The sequence below is a fragment of the Akebia trifoliata genome, chromosome 3 (genome assembly GCF_017979445.1).
Source record: "Akebia trifoliata isolate Shusen 1 chromosome 3, ASM1797944v1, whole genome shotgun sequence".
Taxonomy (NCBI): Eukaryota; Viridiplantae; Streptophyta; class Magnoliopsida; order Ranunculales; family Lardizabalaceae; genus Akebia; species Akebia trifoliata.
In genome coordinates this window covers 47,995,969-48,012,053 of record NC_141377.1, presented here as the reverse complement: position 1 = coordinate 48,012,053, position 16,085 = coordinate 47,995,969, and the positions used below count along the sequence as shown (strand labels likewise).

Here is a 16,085-nt window from a genome sequence, read left to right as displayed (position 1 = left end):
TAGATAAAAATTAAAATATTTTATTAGAATTAGAGCACATGTGTGTGTATTATATTAAGCTTATGCTTTGTGTTTATTTGACCGAAACTAGATCCTCTTACATTGGTACATGTCTAAAAAGAGACATCCAATTGAAAGAACCTTTAAAGTACCGAAGAGACCGATAAGAAGGCACCACCCTTTCGGGATTAAAATCCACTATTGGTATGTTTGATTGCACATGGAAAATAAGGTGGAAAATCAATTTCCATGGAAAATGACATTTTTCAAGTGTTTGATTGCACATGGAAATGAAATTCATTTTCCACCCCATTCAAAAAGTCCACTAAATCATGGATTTCACTTTCCCACCCATATGGGTGGGAAAATGAAATCCACCCATGTTTTTCATCATCAATTATTCCCTACCACCACCACCACCACCACCATTACACTAACCTTGCCGTCGTCGTCGTAGCAACCATCGCCATCGCCGTCGTCGTCGCCGCCACCGTCGCCACATCCTCCTTCTCCTCTTCTTATTTTTTCTCATATTTTTTCCATGATTTTATCCAAGTGAAATCAAACAATGGAATTTGATTTTCCAACCCTACCTATTTTCCACAATTAATTTTCCATGGATTTCAAATTCCATGGAAAGTGACTTTCCATGCAATCAAACATACCCTATATGCATTTTCCAGGTGAAGACATGCAAAACACTTTTTGGGCAGTGAGGAGCCCTTCCTTTGTCAACGGGTTCCCTTTTTCTTTCTTTGTCTTTTCTTGTTTCTTGTATATTTGTGTAATAAATATTATATTATTAAAAAAATTAATTATCCTTTACGATCAAATTATTATCAAGGGCTCTAAAAGAGTGTTAGCAATGAGAGAAAATTAAGTTTTGACTCATATATACAATTAAATTTTCTTTATTTCACAATTCAAGTAAAAATTTGAGAATCACTGAGAAAACCTCTTTAGAAATTATTTTTCCCAATCCATGTGGGAATCAAATAAGCTAGACAAAAATGCCAATCACTTTTACATATTACCACAATATGTATTAATAATTTTGACATACATTCATCATACTTATATTATATAATAATAAAACCAATTGATTAATTTGAATAGACATTAAATTATGGCGTTGAACATAAACATATATTTACATTCCAATGTGCTTGGTAACATAAAAATGTTGATGATCCTATTACTTTCCAATATGTCATGTAGTTTGTGATAAATCAACACCCAACAAACAAAGTGCTTATGATTAGGAGTGCAACTTGGTTTGTTTGGGGCCAAATTGAAACTAAACCAACATAGGCCAGTTCCACTAAAAAGAATCAACCTGAACCAAAATGCCAATGGAATCAAACCAATCCAAGTCAAACTTAGGTTGCCAATATTTTATAAATCTCCTTGGAAATTACACATTTTTAATTAAAAATAATATAATAAACATAAAATTTGATATATTAAATCATTAATCTATCCATAAAGAAATCATTATTTCATCTTAAAAAAAGTCATTAATTTATGTCCTCACTCCTAAAATATTCTATTATAAAAATATTTTTATATAACAAAGTACAATGGTCGACCCCACTCTAACTAAAATTTTGTGGGTATAAAGATTAAGACAAATAAATGAAGTTCATACAATCTCGTTTTATTGCTTTACATCTTCTCTCTATTTAAAAAAAAAAAAAAATCCTTCAACTTTATTCTCTTTTTCAATAATATATACCCCCTTTAGCTTCATTATCTTTCATATCCTCTCCTCTTTTTTCAATAATATCCCTCCAACTTAATTATCTTTTTTCTCTTTTACCCATTTAATCCCAAAGATACGGCACATGCAAACTCTAATATATATAATAAAACACAACAATGAACCTCATACTTTTTATACTCTCACGAAATTATAATTTCTATAATTTTTTATAAGTATAAAGATTGAGATAAATGAGTGAAGTCCACACAACTCCACTTTATTGTATTTTTCCCCCTCTTCAATTTTATTGTCATTCATTTCCCCTTTTTTTTTAATAATATCTCTTTAAATTTATTATCTTTTATCTTTTACCTATTTAATCCCAAAGAGGATGCTCGACAAACTCTAATACATATATCTTAACTTATATGATGAGAGAAGGCAGGGGAGAAATGGTTCAACACCAAAATTGGAGTGTCCATTCCCCCTTTTCTATACTTTAATTTAATATAATCAACATCATTTTAATCAAAATCCACAAAAATTGCATTCTCACTTGCCAGATATGATGTTGGTTAGTTTTCAAAATTACTATATATTTTAGATTACAAATAAATCCTTGAGATATATGTGCATTTGCACATACCACCTTCTAGTATTTATGTAACAACTAACAATGGTTCGATTCTATACAAGTCTTGAATTGAGAATCAAATCAAATTGATTGATTTTTGAATTTCTTTACATAGAATCAAAACTCAATTAGTTTCAAATTGAGTCAAACCACCCCAAAGTTATCGATTCAATTTGGTTCTTGGTTTAAATCGGACCAAATTGCAACCCTACCTATAAACTTTCGTCAAGACCCTAAATATACTTGGTCAAACAATGTGCTTCACATATGAGTAACAACAGCAATGACACTTTCTCATTCTATCGTTTGTAGACGGTTAAGATGAAGGGAAATTCCCTAACGATTTAAAAAGAGAACTGGGCATATCAAAAGGATTGGTGTGTTTTAAGTAAAAATTGGTGTCACAATAAAATTTATATTTACAAAAAAATCCCTAGGCTAGGAAATCTGTCTCTTCCTTCCCTACAATTAACTTAGGGGCTTTCTCGTCTCCTTTTATCAACCTAATTTTTAATTTTTAATTTTTTTTATAACTTTGAGGTTTGACCTGCTGTTATTTGTTTGCCAGTAGGCGACCGGTCAATCCGGTCGCTTTCTCTAAGTCCCCGTACGTGTCGTACATGAAAAGAGTCCACGAAAATTGAAATTGGAACAGAGAAAAAAAAAAAAACAAAAAAAGCAAAAAAACAAAAAACAAAAAGTGCGAGGTAGAGACCTGGTTCGTCTGGTTCGGACCAGAGTCTCGTATTGATTGATAGAGAGAGAGAGAGAAAAAAAAAAAGTACATAGAAGAGAGAGAGACAGAACGGAAAGACCAGGGTGCGCAGATTTAGACAGTGGTGGGTGTGAAGGATAATACCTCTCTTTCGAGCATCTTGCACGAGCTAGGGTTTTATCGATCGTTTAAATACGGTAAAGTTCGCCTATGTTCCATTTATTCTCTTTTAATTGTTTGAACTTTGTCTTTTTTATCCTGATCTTACGTCAGTTACATTAATGGAGATTTTTCCAAATTTGACCTTTTCATCTCTTTATGTACTCATTTCATCTCCTAAGGCTGAATTGTGTGCTAGGGTTTCTCTCTTGGAGCTCTCCTTGTAATTCTGCTGTTTTTAATCTTCTGTTCGTGAACATTAGTGTATCTGCCGAGATCACCTTCGCTTTTTTTTTTTCATATTTAATTTTTTTGGTATGAATTTCCCTATCAAGGAAGAGATTGATTGGTTCGTCGATTGTTGATTTGATTGGAGAAATTTTGATTTAATTTTATCCATTCCACTGCTTGATTAAGTGTATGTCGGCAATTTCAGTTCCAGTGTTTTATTTTTAATTTATAGTTTCCTATTTGGGTTTCCGATATTGTTACCAGCTTATATGAATTTTAATTTGACTTCTTTTGATGATTTCAGAGTTCTTGGATTCCTAATTTGGTGTTTTTCGTTGAGAGATTCGAATCAGGCATTGCCAATCAATTTATTGGTTTCTTCAAAAAATTAAGGCATTGAAGTCTTCTGGTAATTTATACACATAAATAACGTTAGATTCTTGTTATCTACTTTTGCTTGTAGTTCTGAGCTGCTGTTGGTTTTTTTTTAATTACATTTATCGAATTTTTTCCCCTTGCTGGTCTTACTTGCATGGTTTCAATACCGAATGCTAAGTAAATAATCTGTGAAGATCAATATATTAGTTTCAATGTGAGAACATATATCTAGTGGGAATTTGATCATATTCGGCATTAACAATTTTCTTGTGCAGTAGCACTTATGATAACTAGTTTTGTTTGATTTATTTGAAGGAATTTTTGATTGACTATGATCATGTATTTGTGGGGCTTTGGTTGCTCATATACAATCTACTTAAGGCCTTTTTGCCTAGCTATTTCGTGGATCATTTTCTACTAGTAGATTGTTTTTGTTTTTTCGCTTAAAGCATACTAAATAATATACACCCCATTTTGGTTAACTCTCCATCTTATTTCTTTCGCTGAGTGGCATGTATTTCCTTGGTGCCCATTTTTCCAAGTATGTAGCATAGTTATGGGATTCTACTCACAGTGGACCACAATACTTAGGTAGTTGGCATAGTAGGCCTAAAGATATTGAATGGTGATGAGGATGGGGGGGGGGGGGGGGGGTCCAGGGAACACAAATAACCTTTTTTTGTTCCAGATTTGGTGAGCATCTGGAATAATTGTGATTTGCAATTCCATTTATTACGGAAAAAAAGGAGTATGCACACCCTTGCGCTAGGCAAGTTCTTGGGAATCGACGAACTATTACACAAATGCATTTAGAACTGCAAATATGCACCAACTTATTCTCATATTATATGTGAAAGCATGTACAAGTGCAAAAGTTCATCGTATTAGTCAGTTGGCAATTTGTGGTTGTAGTAATTATTATGACGCTAATTTTGATTGATTTATTTAGTGGCTTCTTTAAAATATCAAGGTCACATATTTATTGGTTTTCTATTATCAGAAATAAGCACGACCAAGGGAATCTAGAAATAGCTTCAATAGGGAATCAAATAAAATTTGTTGTGATGGTTTGGAGATATACAACAAAGACCAATTATGGCATCGGTTAAAAGTATTGCTTTGATACAGGTTGAAGTCTCTAAAAGAGGAAGTGGAAGGTGGAAAAGACTTGAATGAATGTAGTAAGAACTAAGAATAGATCTAAAACACATGGCTTGATGGAAGAAGTGCCTCTAATTAGGGTTGAACAGTGAAATAGGAATCATGTTGCCAATGCCAAATTGTTGGCATGATAGTGAAAGCGTTTGGTATTTTTTTTTCCTTCAAGAAGGATACTCTTGCCAGATTTTTACACCTATAGATAATGTATGGCTAGCTTTTACTGCTCAGGTTTCTTTATGATGCCTGGTCGTGATTGGCTTGTTTTATTGACCATGTAAAAGGAGAAGACTACTTGATTGTCTATTACTTAGTGCCATTTTCTCTTTGTAGTTTTTTGATTATTTTCTGTGACTTAAAATGGTGCATCTGTTTTTACGTCTATAATTCTCATGCTAACCTACTCCGTACTGCTCACATTAGTTGAATGTCAATTGGTCAATTTGGCTAGTCTAGGAAGAAAAAAAATTAAATACAAAAATGAAAATAGATTGGCTCATCCAATTGTTTCCCACTGCCTTTAGCAGATTTTGTTGCGTACTGATTCTGGCATGAACCCATCTATTAAAATGGAAAGTTCATGAAATTATACTAAAATTTCGATGTGAAACTCTCTATAATTGGAAAGTTTGGTCAAGTTATGCATCTGCTTATTTCTTATTATAATTTTTTATTTTATTTTATGATAAATACTTTTGGTTGATTTTTGTGATGGGCCTTTTAAAAAGAAAAAAAAAAAACATATTTGTGAGATTTGACTGCTTGATTATCATTTACTAAAGACTTATTAACATAGTATTTTTTTTTCCTTGAAAGCATGCTACAATTTTGTTTCATCAAGCAAATTATAACAGTTCCATGCATAATGCCATCAGCTCTTCTAGGGAAAAATTGTCTAGAGGTCGATGTGGCTGATTTAAAAAGCTAGCATTTGGACTCAAAAAAAGAGAAAAAAAAAACACTGCCCGCTTCATGTTTCTTGGTTTTGTGAAACCATGAAGTCATACAACTGATACAAAGTCCTTGCTTATAAAAAAAGTTGATACTAAATGTCATTGTTCAAACCAATTGCTCCTAGAGTTTTTTGGGGTTATCTTACTTTTTTTGTAGTTTGAATTTGAGTTTACAAAGGATTAGTTAAGCTATAAAATAATTTGTCCTTTAAGTACATATGTTTTTTTATAGATTGGCTTATTTTCATATTTTTGTCCATATGACTAAGTTTACTCATTTTGTACTTTCCTTTAGCTTACCATTTATATTATATTTGCTCAATTTTACTACAATATGATACCCTTGAGGGAGTGGACTCGATTATGGAAGTAGGGAAGCAAATATTGCAGGCCTACTTAAACCATTTAAGTAAGCAAGAGTGGCAACGAGAATCTAGCAGTTGCACCTAGGTTAGAGGGTTCATGCAATTGAGAAAATATTTGTTTATTAAAACTGATATATTTGAAATGAAATGATACATAACTAGATACTATTTAATCATAGATCAATTCTTACATGACCTAGGGTCATTGAGTAGACGACCACATTTTTTGGGGGTTTATTTTAGAAACACCCCTGTAAAATTGGTTATATTAGGTTTACCCCCTTGCAAAATACAAGATTAGGTTTACCCCCCTTGACCATAGGTCAAGGTTGCTTTTTCTTGATGATTTAATGGCGATATTTTGATTTCTTTTCTTTCTAAATGCTCTTTAAATACTTATATTACTAAATCAAAATTTGGAGAAGAATCAAAATTTCACTGTTAAATCATTAAGAAAAAGCAACCTTGACTTACAGTCAAGGGGGGTAAACCTAATCTTGCATTTTGCTATGGGGTAAGCCTAATATCATTTATTTTAGAGGGGATGTTTCTAAAATACCCTTTTTTATGATGGGTTCCAGACCAAAATACTTTCAATTAAGGGCCTAACCGGTTTCGAAGTGACGACTTCTTGATCTGCAGTTGGATGGCCACATTGTTGCCAACCTTTAGTGGCCTTGTACACCGAAGATTAGTTTGATTGATGATCCTAGCCATTGGATTTGATCATTCTTCATAAGAGCTTGAAATACTTTTTTCACCCATGATCATTGTTCATGATAAAGATGCTGAATTCCAATGATTAGAAGCATCAATTAGGCTTATCTTTGGTGTCTAGGTCCTCCAAGGCTGAGCCAAAAGTTCATGGGTCAGTGGGCTCGAAGGAGAGGCACTTTTGCATGTGGGTCATTGAATATATGGTGGCCCTAGGGTCATTACTGTTGTAACCTTAATCATATTGAGTATGTGCAAATATTTGGTTGTATTATATATTGAGTGCTAATTATATTTTTGAAAAATTACTTTATTTTAGGGACTTCTTAATAAATGAACCCTAACCTTTGGGTTGTAGCTTAATGACATAGTTAGTAAAATCTTTTCCCCCTCACCCCTACAAAACCTCATACTCAAATCGTTGAGTTGAATGACGCAAATCGTTGAGATTGATCATTCAAATCATTGAGATCAACCATTTAAATCGTTGGGCTTGATTATTTGAATGGTCAAGATCGATGGTTTATAATTGTTGATCTTGATGATTGTAAAAGGTTGATCTCAATGATTGGTTCAAAGGTCGATCTCAAGGATTTGAATCATTGATCTCAACGATTGAAAGGGGGTAAGAAAGAAAAAAAATTTACTAATCAAATTATGAAGTAGGGTATTTAGAAAGAAATCCCTCGGCCAGGGTTCATTAATTAATTTTCCCTCTTTTTTTTTCTCTATATTTTATTGAACAACTTTATTGCATTATTGATGTATACCAAACCGGGGAAGACCATTCCTTATATGGAAGGAAATTTGAAAAAGGTCACTAATTCAACTATGAAGTTACCGCCCAAAAGTAGGGGTTAGAAAGAAATCCGTCTGTCAGGGTTCATTAATTAATTTTCCCTCTTTTTTTCTCTATATTTTAATGAACAACTTTATTGCATAATTGATGTATACAAAACTGGGGAAGACCGTTCCTTGTATGCAAGGAAATTTTACTTACCCTTTTTTGCTAAGGGGTTCAACACTATTGATCCACTGACTGTACAGACTATTTACTTCACCTTAGCTAGCCCTGCTGTCCTGGGTATTTTCTTCACTGTATTCAGGTTAATTTCTAATGCATGGGGTGGTTTTATGATGAATAACGAGGTGTGAGATTTAGGCAAGAACGTTGGGCCCTTATGAGCCTTATCACTTCTTGAACTGCTTGGTACAATCTACATACCAACCTTAAATGTCTTTCTTATTTTAAGTCTAATTAAGAAATGATAATTATCGTAGCCTCTTAAGACCAACAAGAGCTTCCTCTCTTCTTAAACAGGCCAAGGAGGGCTTAAGTGTATTATGTGGTCAAGTAAGGTGCATTTAATTATTATTTTTTAAATATTTCATAATTTTAAATACTTTTATAATTATATTAATGTCGTCTCTAGACCAGTGTTAAAAATAGTATGAGCAATGTTAAAAAGCTTGAGTTTCGTGCAAGATATTGATTGTAGTTGGTCATTAATTCAGGCATTCCCAAACTCAGTTGCATCAGCCAACTTATATAGTCATTCTCTAATATGGGACCTGGGTAGTTATTTATTTAGCGACACCCAAATTCATACTGAGTCAACTAGCTTGGCCTTGGATAGAGTGGAGTTGTGTACCTGATCCAAACAATTTGGACAATTCTTGGATGATGATGATGATAAGGGGCATATGCAATGCTCTTATGTATGATTTTAGGCGTTGACCAATAGTAGCTTGACTTGCTCAAGTCAATTCAATACCGGCAATAGTCAGGTCATGTTCCCTATGTTGCTTACTGCCAATTTGACTTGTCTTTTCATGTGGTAGGAGTAATAAGTTATTGGCGGTAGGGGTATATGTGTAATGTCATTTTTGTTAAAGTTTATATGTATATGTTGCCAATTGCTATGGTTGTAGTCACTTTGACTCCTCCCACATTTTCTCCATTCTCTTCTTCTCTTATTCTACATATGGTGCTGAGACATAATATTTCATCTTGCATAACCATCATGCTAACAAGCTTGTCCTGCAACTTCATTGGAGGTCTGCTTGAATTGAAGAAATGGAAGTTAGTGGTAGAATGAGTTGTTGAAAAGGCGCAAAAACAGTTCTCATATTCTTCTGAAGATTTGATTGTCAAGAATCATCATAGTATTAGAGTAGAACTATAAATATTAATCACCTCCAAAAGGTAACAACATATTGGATTCACACAATGATTTAAATAAAAATCATGATTTTTTTTTGAAGGATGTTCAAGGAACCCCTGTAGGTTTCACTATGTCTAGTTTTGAGAATAGAAGTAAAACAAAGAGATGTGAAGATGCACCAATGAATTTGGAGATAAGTTGGCTCAACTTTTCAATCACATCATTGTTTGGTAGGGCCCAGGGTTGCTTTGAAGGGAAACTAGAATTCATCACAAAATTTTGTGCCATACATGATAATGGGAGGGATCTTTTACCCAAGTCCCGAGTTATTTGCAAAATTTTGAAAAAAGTACATTTTTATATTTCATGACTTTCATTTTGTTAATATTCTCCTTTTTTCTGATTTTGCCGATGTTTTTCAGTTTTTTCTGAATATTCCCTTACTGAATTATTCCTGACCCACGACTTTGTCATTATGTTTGCATCATTACAACCATAGGCCGCAGTTACTGATTTACTGAATTTGCTTTTTTGTTTGTGAATGTTGCTCAAATTAGATCATTATACAGTTCAGACTTATATTTTCTGTTCATTCAAAGGTTTTTTCTTTAATAAGCAAGCGAGTTAGTGGTTAGTAATTAGGCGATAAATGCGGGTTTTGAACCCAGGTCGGGGTATCAACACTCAGAGACATTAACCAACTTAGCCTGGTGGCACCTTCAACTCATTCAAATATTGTTAGGATTTACTATGTGCACTTTTCAAGAAATCAGTGAGTTAGCATGTATTCTACTATCAATGTGCTTTTTTGCTAATCAAGTGCATAACATGGAATCATTTACCTTTATACAGTGTCCAGTGGTCGTTTTTTATAATAAAAGTCTTGTACATTGAATCCATTCGTCGTTTGCCAAGTGCTAATCATGATATTGGGAGGGATCTTGCGGCGGAGTATTTTGTTATGAACTGGCTTAATACATATTGTCTTTGGAAAAGTGATAATGGTCAAGATCATGTTTCAGATCCAAACATGATTTTTTTTTCACTTTTCAACAAGTTAAGCGTCACTTGTTATCTGGCAATCTTTATGTGAGATGTTACAGCATTCAACCCACACTTTGCCGTCCATATTGACAAAAATAGCTGATTTTTTGGAAAATGTTGCGATTAATTCATGACTCTTTAAATCGAACGATGTAATCCTGACTTATTAGCAAAATTTTGGAAATAATAGAGTTTTATGATATGAAATTTTATAATTCACGGGTCTTTCATCTTTTTAATATTCCTGTTTTTTTTCCCCAACTTTACCAACATTTGTCGGTTTTGTCCTAATATATACTGAATTATATCCTAACCATGACTTCGTCATCATGTTTGCATAATTAGAACTGTTGATAGCAGTTACTAATTTACTGAATTTTTGGGAAATTAATTTCTTATCTGTTTGTGAATTTTGCTCAAATTGGATTAATATACAGTTTTGACATATCGTTGCAATGAAGGCAGGTTTTGAAACCAGGCCATGGTACCTACACCGAGACTTTAAACAACTTAGTTCTTTCAAATGTTGTTAGGATTCATTTATTTTCGTTTTTTTTCTAGAAAGCGAGATTGAGGCAATGTCATCTACTCTCCATACTAATCAAGTGCTTAACATGGAACTGTATTTACTTGTATCCAATGGACAGGGCCATTGTTTTTTTTTTTTTTTTTTACAAGTAAATACAATTCCATGTTAAGCACTTGATTAGTATGGAGAGTAGATGACAGGGCCATTGTTGATAATAAAAACCTTGTATATTCACTCTGCCATTCAATGCTGGATAATCATCTTGGCTTGTATAGTCTAGCTTTAGTTTCATCTTCAAAGCCCTATCCGAAGTATATGCTATCAGCTGATTGCCAGCTTTTGTTTAATCGATTTAATTATTACTCGTTAAGTATGTTCTTGTATTATTTTAGATTTCTTGTAAATATTTCACCCCATGGGAGAAGTTCGTTATGAAATGAACCATGAGGTTTAGATGTGTCAGGGTGGGACAGTCTCCCCGCCTGTTCGTACGCATGACAAACATGCATGGAGTTTGACCCACATTTAAATGGTTAAAGATTGTTAGATTGGGTTAGTTTTAGCTGAAGAGATTTTCTAGGCAGGTCCTGTTGAATGGTATGTTTTAATATTTCAGAATGTGGCTCCCATTGTTCATTTCACCATTCCTTATGAACAACATTGGCTTGGTAACAAATCTTTACACTGCATTGTAAGTATGTTTGCATTTTGTCGATAATGCCTACCTTGCAATCATTTGCGGCCAGCTCATGTGACAAACACTGAGAGCATTCATTTATGTATAATGTGTGCATATGTGTGTGTATTCATGACTTGATAAATCATTGTTTTGTTCAACGTCTGGAACTCAGGAATCTTATTGGTTTGTAAGATTATCCTACAAACTTTTGCTTCTAAAATATTATGTTACATTGTCTTGATTATCAATTTATCATGCACAAGTATATTGCTTCTAAAATGTTACGTTACATTGTCTTGATTATCAATTTATCATGCACAAGTATCTCCTTTTTTTTTGTGTGTGTGTGTGTGTTAAGCACACATTTATCTACTTGCTGTTTGATGAGCTTAAGTTTATGTTATGTGTTGCAGAGAACAACATTAAGTTTGATCATGAGTCTCAATTAGGATTCTCTCCTCTTTCTCATTGCCAACAAAGTATTAGAGCATGTTACAAGGACACTTCAAAGATTGGAAGTACTCAACTTCAGTGTGAATACAGTATGACATTAGAGGATTTTTTTACCCCGACTGAGATGAAGAATGGGCTCACAGCCTTTGCCAGAGTCGAAGAATTGGTCTCTGTGATGCAAAACAATAGAGATTCTATTGTTAGAAACCCCCGTGAGGCAACCAGACAATGGTCTACTGTTGCAGATACGTTAGCAGCCACTGAGAATCAGGGTAGTCTCGATCATTTTATTCTGTTGGATGGAATCTACTTCCTTGACCGGTGGCTTCAGGAAGCCCAAAACTGTAGTAATGACACTAGTGACAACTCTGTTGAAGGATCAATCAATGCCATGTTAGGAGCACTTGAGAAGCTGCCCATAGACAATGAGAGGTCAGTTTCTTCTGGGATTGGGGTAACTGTGAAGAATCTTTGTGGTCACAAGAGCTTTCGAGTTCAAGAAAGGGCAAGAGCTCTGCTAGATAGCTGGAAACAGGGAAAGCATGATGTTGCAAATCGCAGGGACAATGATGGGGTTAAGCCAACAGATGCAACGGTCACTGTGGAGAGTGGGTGCCTGGAACATTCAGCTGATGATATTACTCCTGTCAATGGAAGTGCCGATGAAGACAACTATGTAAGAAAGCCAGTCGGAAGTGAATGCAAGCATTTAACAAGCTCGGATGGTTGCCGGTCAGAGAGCATTAAAGATGTAAAGATCCCCATCTCCGATACTCAGGATCACCATAATACAACTTTGAGTCGGGTCGATAAGGAGGATGGGTACCGAGAAAATGCTCAGGGCTCATCTTCCGTTTCATCCCTTTGTCAGGAAAGCCTTTCTCGTATGAATGAATCCCCTCTACTTCCTGTGGACGGTAAAGTTGATGGAAGTTTCTTAGATGTTCCTGAATTGAAAGATTTTACGAATGATGAGAAAGAGACAGATAAGATAAAGGTTACCTTGGATATATTTGATGAAACTAAAATCTGTTCTGTTTCTACCACATCTGGACCTGAACTTGATTCCTCCGCTGATCCTCCAAATGCACAGCACTGTATGATGCAAACTGTACTAAGCGACGTTGATGCCAAAGAGAAGACTCCCCCAGATGGTCTGGATGATGACATGAGTACACTGGATTCTGAGCCAAAGAGTGGGGTGGTTTGTTGTGGATTGCCAAAACCCTCAAGTCCAGAGGAGATGGAGACTTCTTTTTCCAAAAAAGAGGACGTGAAAGAACACACTAGTGGGTCAATGTCAGAAGCGAAGATTGACACCAAAGGCTCAGAGATTAACGAGTGTAGATCCGACATGGAACTCGAGTACGGGATAGTTGATGCATTAGAAATTGCTCGGCAAGTCGCTATAGAGGTGGAGCAAGAGGTAGTGGATTACAGAAAGCAGTTTTCCAACTCCTCTTCTGAGAAAATTTCTGGTGGAGTTGTGCAGCCTGGTAGCCCTGATTCTATAAACAAAGAGCGAGACCAAGCTGAGGCAGAACAACAAAATGAAACACCAAGGAAACAATATCTTTCTATTGGACCCCCTTCTCCAAGTGGAGAGGATCATTTAATAGGTTCATTGAATACAGACGTGCCTGAAGATTGCATGCACGATACAGTCCTATCCCAAGTCACTGAAGCTGTTGTAGAACCAGACTATAAAACCAATAAGGGCCTCTATGATTTTGATCTAAACGAGGAGGTTTGTTCCAAGGAAATGGATCATCCAAGGACCCCACACTCTGTGCCCATCACTGTTGTTTCTGCCTCAAAAGCAGCCGCTCCTAGATTTTCCGCGTCTCCTCTTCATTTTGGGGGGGAACGAGGATGGAAGGGGTCGGCTGCAACAAGTGCTTTCCGTCCTGCATCTCTTCGCAGGACTCCAGATGGTGAGAAGACACATTCTGTTGAGGGAAGCATCCAGAGTTCCAAACAGAGGCAGGACTTCCTTTATATTGATCTAAATGTAGCAGAGGGTAACGGCGATGGAGCCACCAATCCGATTAGGGCAGCAAAACAGATCCCAATGTCATCTGGCCTCCCTTCTGGAGAATCTTCCATTGAAGTGAGTTCGAGAAGAGCAGAGAGACTTGTGTTTGATCTAAACTGCGCCATCGACAATGAGGATGCTCCATCATTAGATTGCGGGATGGAGGAACGATTGCTTTGCCGCCACGAAAATGGCTGCCAATCCCCAGCCTCATCATCACCATCAAGGCAACCTTCCATGATGAATGTTGATTTGAATGGCAGTCCATCCTTCTTCGATGATTCTAATGATCAACCTGGTCTTGGTCAATATTCCTCCCTAGACCAGAACACCTGTGGAGGGTTCAAACTGGATGATCCAGTGGTTTCAATCTTGGGTGCTAGAGTGATGGTCAATAGAAAAGAGTTCATCCCCCAAACTCGACCCTTCCTCCCAAACGGACAATTCACTGAATCCCCAATCCGTGCCAACTTTGCAAGATCAGTTGATACCGTAGGGATGCAGCCCATGATGGCTTATGCGCCCCCATCTCCTTCGGTGTTTGGGTACAATAGCCTCAGTGCAGCCTCTATGCCACTCTCTCAGGCTATACATGGACCACAAATGACGGGTTCCCCAGCAGCTGTTCCTCTCTCCTCACAGCACCAGTTCCTTATGAGAATGATTGGCCCACTAAGTGGATCGAACCAGGTTGGGACTACACGGCCCAGCCTTGACTTGAACACAGGTTTGACAGTGGAGGCCGAGAGCAGGGAACCTGGGGGGTTGAGGCAGCTATATATTCCAGGGCAGGCCATGTTAATGGAGGACCAAATTAGGTGTACTTCACAGCCCTTGAATTCAGGGATGGAGGTGAAACGGAAGGAACCGGATGGTGGCTGGGACATGTACCCATATGGCTTCAAACATCGGCCATCTTGGCATTAGTGTTTACTTCAACCCGTAAGGTACCTTTCCCACTGGGGGAAAAACCTCTTTTGGTTTAGGAAAAGAAAGAACAGAAGGAATTGGTAGTTTTACATACCAAATATAACCCAGAAGAAAGATGAGCCCATTGGCCAGTGTCAGACTGAGTTGAGTTGAACTGATTAAGACTGGAGGATATATGGATTAATCTGATTCATTAGGGAGATTGATTTCTTGATAGGAAGAAAACGTGTAGGTCTGATGGTTCCTTTTTTTTTCTGTTTTATTTCTTTTCAGTGTTTCATAGAAGGCAATTGCTGCCAGAGAAAGCTGGGTCCATGACTCCATGTATATCTCTCATAATTTATCAAATAGAAAATATCTATCAAAAAAGAAAAAAAATATTATTGATAGAAAATGAAAGAATTGGGTCTCTTTACATGGTAACATGAGCAATGTTCTTTACTTTCCCTCTTTGTGCAAAATGAATGTATTGCTGGTTTGGATGGTCTGGATTAAATGAGGAGATACTGTCTATTTAAGGGCGTTAACCCAAATTGTGTAATTCTGATTTATACGTTATTATGATTCTAAGGTCTCTATTCTCTAGCAACCTCAATCCGTCTTAAACCCTTCACTTAACGGATCTGCAGGGTATATTATTTTCTCCTTTTTTAATTTTTTAATACTAATTGAAATTCCTTCCAATTCCTTGATCGATTTTGCCTAGTTCACCTCCAAGCACCTTTGAATGGGTGGCAGGTAAGTATTTTTCGTTACGAATAATTAGAATCCGCATGAACATGAGTTATTCTCTAGATATATTGGTTCAATTGGTAGCTATTTTCCTTTGAACCTTCAAATTTGGCTTCTTAAGAATGGCTAGCTTAACATAATTCAGTGTTGCAGGTTGGTTCACAGGGTTTGGTCTTCGACCAATCGGGTTTATGGGCAGTAAGTACTATCCCATGATTGCATTGCTGTACACATGAGGCATGTAGAGATCAAAAGTTGGTATTTAATCTTTGTTAAACACGGTATTTTGAGATGTGTTTATGCCTCTTAAATTATACCAGTGATGCGTATCTCCAGATCTATCAGTATCATGTCGGCCAACATCTATCCCTAGAAAAGGATCGGATCTTTGTGCTCGAATTGATAAGCTACACATTCAAGAAATATAAGACATAGTAATTTGGAACAAAGATTTGCTGTTAAGAAATGTAAGTGCTAAGCTGATGAACCAATGTGATGATGTCATGTGT

General features: G+C 36.0%; 1 protein-coding gene across 1 annotated transcript; it reads left to right on the top strand.

Moving 5' to 3' along the window:
* The first annotated feature begins 11,823 nt into the window (after positions 1 to 11,823).
* Positions 11,824 to 14,841, top strand: LOC147407527 (uncharacterized). Its single transcript, XM_086432607.1, has one exon. It carries the CDS (start codon positions 11,824 to 11,826, stop codon positions 14,839 to 14,841), a length of 3,018 nt encoding a protein of 1,005 aa, XP_086288733.1.
* Positions 14,842 to 16,085: the final 1,244 nt, after the last annotated feature.

What these genes read in the sequence shown, in the direction of transcription:
- LOC147407527 (XM_086432607.1), top strand. Translation starts at nt 11,824, where the DNA reads ATGTTATGTGTTGCAGAGAACAACATTAAGTTTGATCATGAGTCTCAA.